Source organism: Colobus angolensis, unplaced genomic scaffold (genome assembly GCF_000951035.1).
Source record: "Colobus angolensis palliatus isolate OR3802 unplaced genomic scaffold, Cang.pa_1.0 Scaffold213, whole genome shotgun sequence".
In the NCBI taxonomy this organism is placed as follows: Eukaryota; Metazoa; Chordata; class Mammalia; order Primates; family Cercopithecidae; genus Colobus; species Colobus angolensis.
In genome coordinates this window covers 2611810-2615450 of record NW_012115300.1, presented here as the reverse complement: position 1 = coordinate 2615450, position 3641 = coordinate 2611810, and the positions used below count along the sequence as shown (strand labels likewise).

Genomic DNA, 3641 nt, shown 5'->3' with positions numbered 1-3641 from the left:
GTGATTCTCCTGCCTCAGCCTCCCCAGTAGCTGGGATTACAGACAAGTATGCGCCACCATGCCCGGCTAATTTTGTATTTTTAGTAGAGATGGGATTTCTCCACGTTGGCCAGATTGGTCTCAAGCTCCCGACCTCAGGTGATCCAACTGCCTCGGCCTCCCACAGTGCTGGGATTACAGGGATGAGCCACCCCAACTGGCCTGCATAACTACATACTTTTAAAGGATGTGGCAGAGTGCAGCGGCTCATGCCTGTAACCCCAACACCTCACTAGAGGCCAGGAGGTTGAAACCAGCCTGGTCAACATAGACTCTGTCCCTTAAAAAAATAGGTATTTATAATATATATATCTCTATATAAAGTATGGGAGCCTTCCAAATATTTTTGCTGAAAGTTTTCTATGACTTACCTTTTTTTTTTTTTTTTGATATGGGGCCTCACTCTGTTGCCCAGGCTGGAGTGCAGTAGCACCATCACAGCTCACTGCAGCCTCAGCCTCCCAGGATGAAGCGATCCTCCTGCCTAAATCCCCCAGAGTAGCTTGGGACTACAGGTGTGCATGACCATCCCCAGCTAATTTTTATTATTTTTTCAGAGTCTTGCCCTGTCACACAGGCTGGAGTGCCCTGGCAAGATCTTGGCTCACTGCAACCCCCACTTTCCAAGATAAAGGGATTCTCCTACCTCTGCCTCAGTTGGGACTATAGGCATGTGCTACCATGCCTGGCTTTTTTGTATTTTTAGTAGAGACGGGGTTTCACAAATCTTCTCACCTGAGCCTCACCACAACTTCTGCCTCCCGGGTTCAAGCGATTCTCTTGCCTCAGCCTCCTGAGTAGCTGGGACTACAGGAACCTGCCACCACACCTGGCTAATTTTGTATTTTCAGTAGAGATGGGGTTTCACCATGTTGGTGAGGCTGGTCTGAACTCCTGACCTTGTGATCCCCCCACCTCAGCCTCCCAAAGTGGTAGGATTACAGGCATGAGCCACCACCTGGCCTGCTTCATTTTCTAATATCCCTTGCTTAGAATTATTGCAACATCTTTGTCATTGTCTCGCATAGAGCCCACAAACTAAACCCTGAGATCCATGGGCCTGCTAAAAACAGTACCAAAGTAAATGATAAAAATGTTTAATTGCAAATAATTAGATGAGAAAAAGCACATTTGAATTTCAGGGGTTCTAGCTAAATGAAATCTTTTACACTAAAAGATAAATGGTAAGTTACCACGTTTGAAACATGAAGATCACGAAAACCCAATGCTAAAATCTGGCCTATCAACGTAAGCTGTCAACATTCTCCACTAGGAAGAATTGAAACTGGGTTGAGGTTAGGAGGTCTGAACAAATCGTGTCCCACTAAGAGCACACAGGTTCTTCCTTGAGTCACTGCTGAGGCCCTGGTACATCTGAGATTTGAAAGGTTAACTGTCAGTTTAACTGGGAAAGATACAGTACAGGAAGATCACTTGAGCCCAGGAGTTGACCAGCCTGGGCAACTGGCATAATACAAAAATTAGCCAGGTGTGGTGACAAACACCTGTGGTCTCAGCTATTCAGGATCACTTGAGTCCAGAAGTCAGGGCTGCAGTTAGCCATGACTTCCATTCTAGCCAGGTCAAGAGTAAAACCCCATCTAAACAAAAAAAGCCAAACACTAGCTTGAAATACTGTAGTTCTCACTTTCGAAATCCACTCCAAAAATTTTAACCAATTCCAACATAGTAACTGTCAAGAGAAATGCCACTTCATCTTAAAGCTTAAAAAAAATTCATTTACTTTAACAAGCTAGTTTGTAATGAACACCAGCAGGTGGTGCTCAAGCCACAGTTGTCTAAGACACTGGATTTCACAGAGAAGTTAATCTCAGTATGCAAGTAAACTCTTTCCTGTTTCCAATGGAACAATTTTTTCAGTTAAGTCTTGCTTCCTTGCATGTCAACAGAATTCTCCACTGGTAAATCTTACAGCTCTGTCAACTCGACTGGCCCTCTATTAAAGGCCTTATCTGTCTTTTCTACAGTCACCCAGCAAATCTTAGGTAATTTACTTCTGTAAACATGAAGATAGCAAAAAAACTAAAGGACAAAAATCTAATTCAGACTTGGTATCTCATAGAATTGGTTGATGGGAAGGCATCTTATCTAATTCAGACTTAGATAACGGAAAAGGCTAACATTTCAAGTTACAAACTTGTCTATGGCCAATTCAAGTACCTTTGGACCTTGAGCAACACAAAGGCCTTGTCTCTTGGACTGCTTTAACTCCTGCTTAACACGTCCTTATAGAACACATGTCCTGGCCGGGCATGGTGGCTCATGCCTGTAATTCCAGCACTTCAGGAGGCTGAGGCAGAGGGATCACCTAAAGTCAGGAGTTTGAGATCCTGACCAACATGGGGAAACTTCATCTCTACTAAAAACACAAAATTACAGGCACATGCCTGTAATCCCAGTTACTTGGAAGACTGAAGCAGAATTGCTCTAACCTAGGAGGCAGAACTTGCAGTGGTATTTCACCATTGCATTCCAGCCTGGGCAACAAGAACTCCATCTCAATAAAAAAACCATCACACAAACAAAAAGCATGTCCTTTAATTTTACCTATCCAGAAAAATTAACCAAAAATTTTCCTTATATAGCCAAAAAGATACCTTTAGACACTCTTCTACATATGGGAGATCAGGCATAGTGGCTCATGCCTGTAATCCCAGCAGGAAGATCATGAAGTTTTTCAAATGCACAAATGCTTAAGATTCAGGAGTAAGTGGGCTATCACTGACACCTGTTAAGCTTATGACCACGTTTCATTGCTAGTAACCAAGTAGACAAATTGCTAATCAAAGCATAAAAGGTATTAGACTCTGCAGGAGGAAAGAAACTTAAGATTAGGCTCTGTCCAATTTTATAGCTACTTCAAATTGCCATCTTTTTCTGTTAGCACCTTGTTCTTATTCTGAATAGCACTCAGTAAAACTTGTGAAACCAAACTGGCATAAAGCTTACTCCACTGATTTTAAAATGGATCCTTCCACTCACATAGGGTGTGCACTAGCAACTACTTACTTCTTATGTCAGGGGAAAGAGTCAACTTTCACTGCCCCGTCATTTTAACCTGTTTTAAAACGCACATCCCTGTAATTTAGAAACTACTATTTCATGTTTCCAAAGATTCACTTAACGTTGGTTTAACTACATTAAGCTTTCTATGCAACACAAGGACTCTATTACAGCATTTGGCCTTCCTTAGTGACAGGCCATCAGTAACATGCTGCATTTCTCTCCAATGTGGTAATCAAAGCAGCCCTCCCATAGCTTAAGATTCCTTCCTAAGGATGTGGGAGGAAAACAACCCTACCTCCACCTAGAAGTGTTAACTCAAGAACTACATTTTCATGAAGTTTCCACAGATTCATAAAACCAGAATTACATGTCTTCACCTAAGTGAGGTGAAACTTAAAAGTTTCAGTGTTGACCAAAGAACACACAGGTTTCTCATTAAACTTTTTTAATGGGTCTCAAAATTCTGTGACAAATTTTTGGTCAAGTTGTTTCCATTAAAAAGTACTGATTTTAAAAACTAATAACTTAAAACTGCCACACGCAAAAAAGAAAACCAAAGTGGTCCACAAAACATT

General features: G+C 41.8%; 1 protein-coding gene across 1 annotated transcript in view; it reads right to left on the bottom strand.

Moving 5' to 3' along the window:
* Positions 1 to 1335: 1335 nt before the first annotated feature.
* EEF1A1 (eukaryotic translation elongation factor 1 alpha 1) overlaps positions 1336 to 3641 on the bottom strand; it is a 7354-nt gene continuing 5048 nt past the window's right edge. Inside the window, exon 7 of the mRNA XM_011942959.1 lies at positions 1336 to 1413. Coding sequence (XP_011798349.1) covers positions 1336 to 1413 — 78 coding nt within the window. The remainder of the gene's footprint in view (positions 1414 to 3641) is intronic.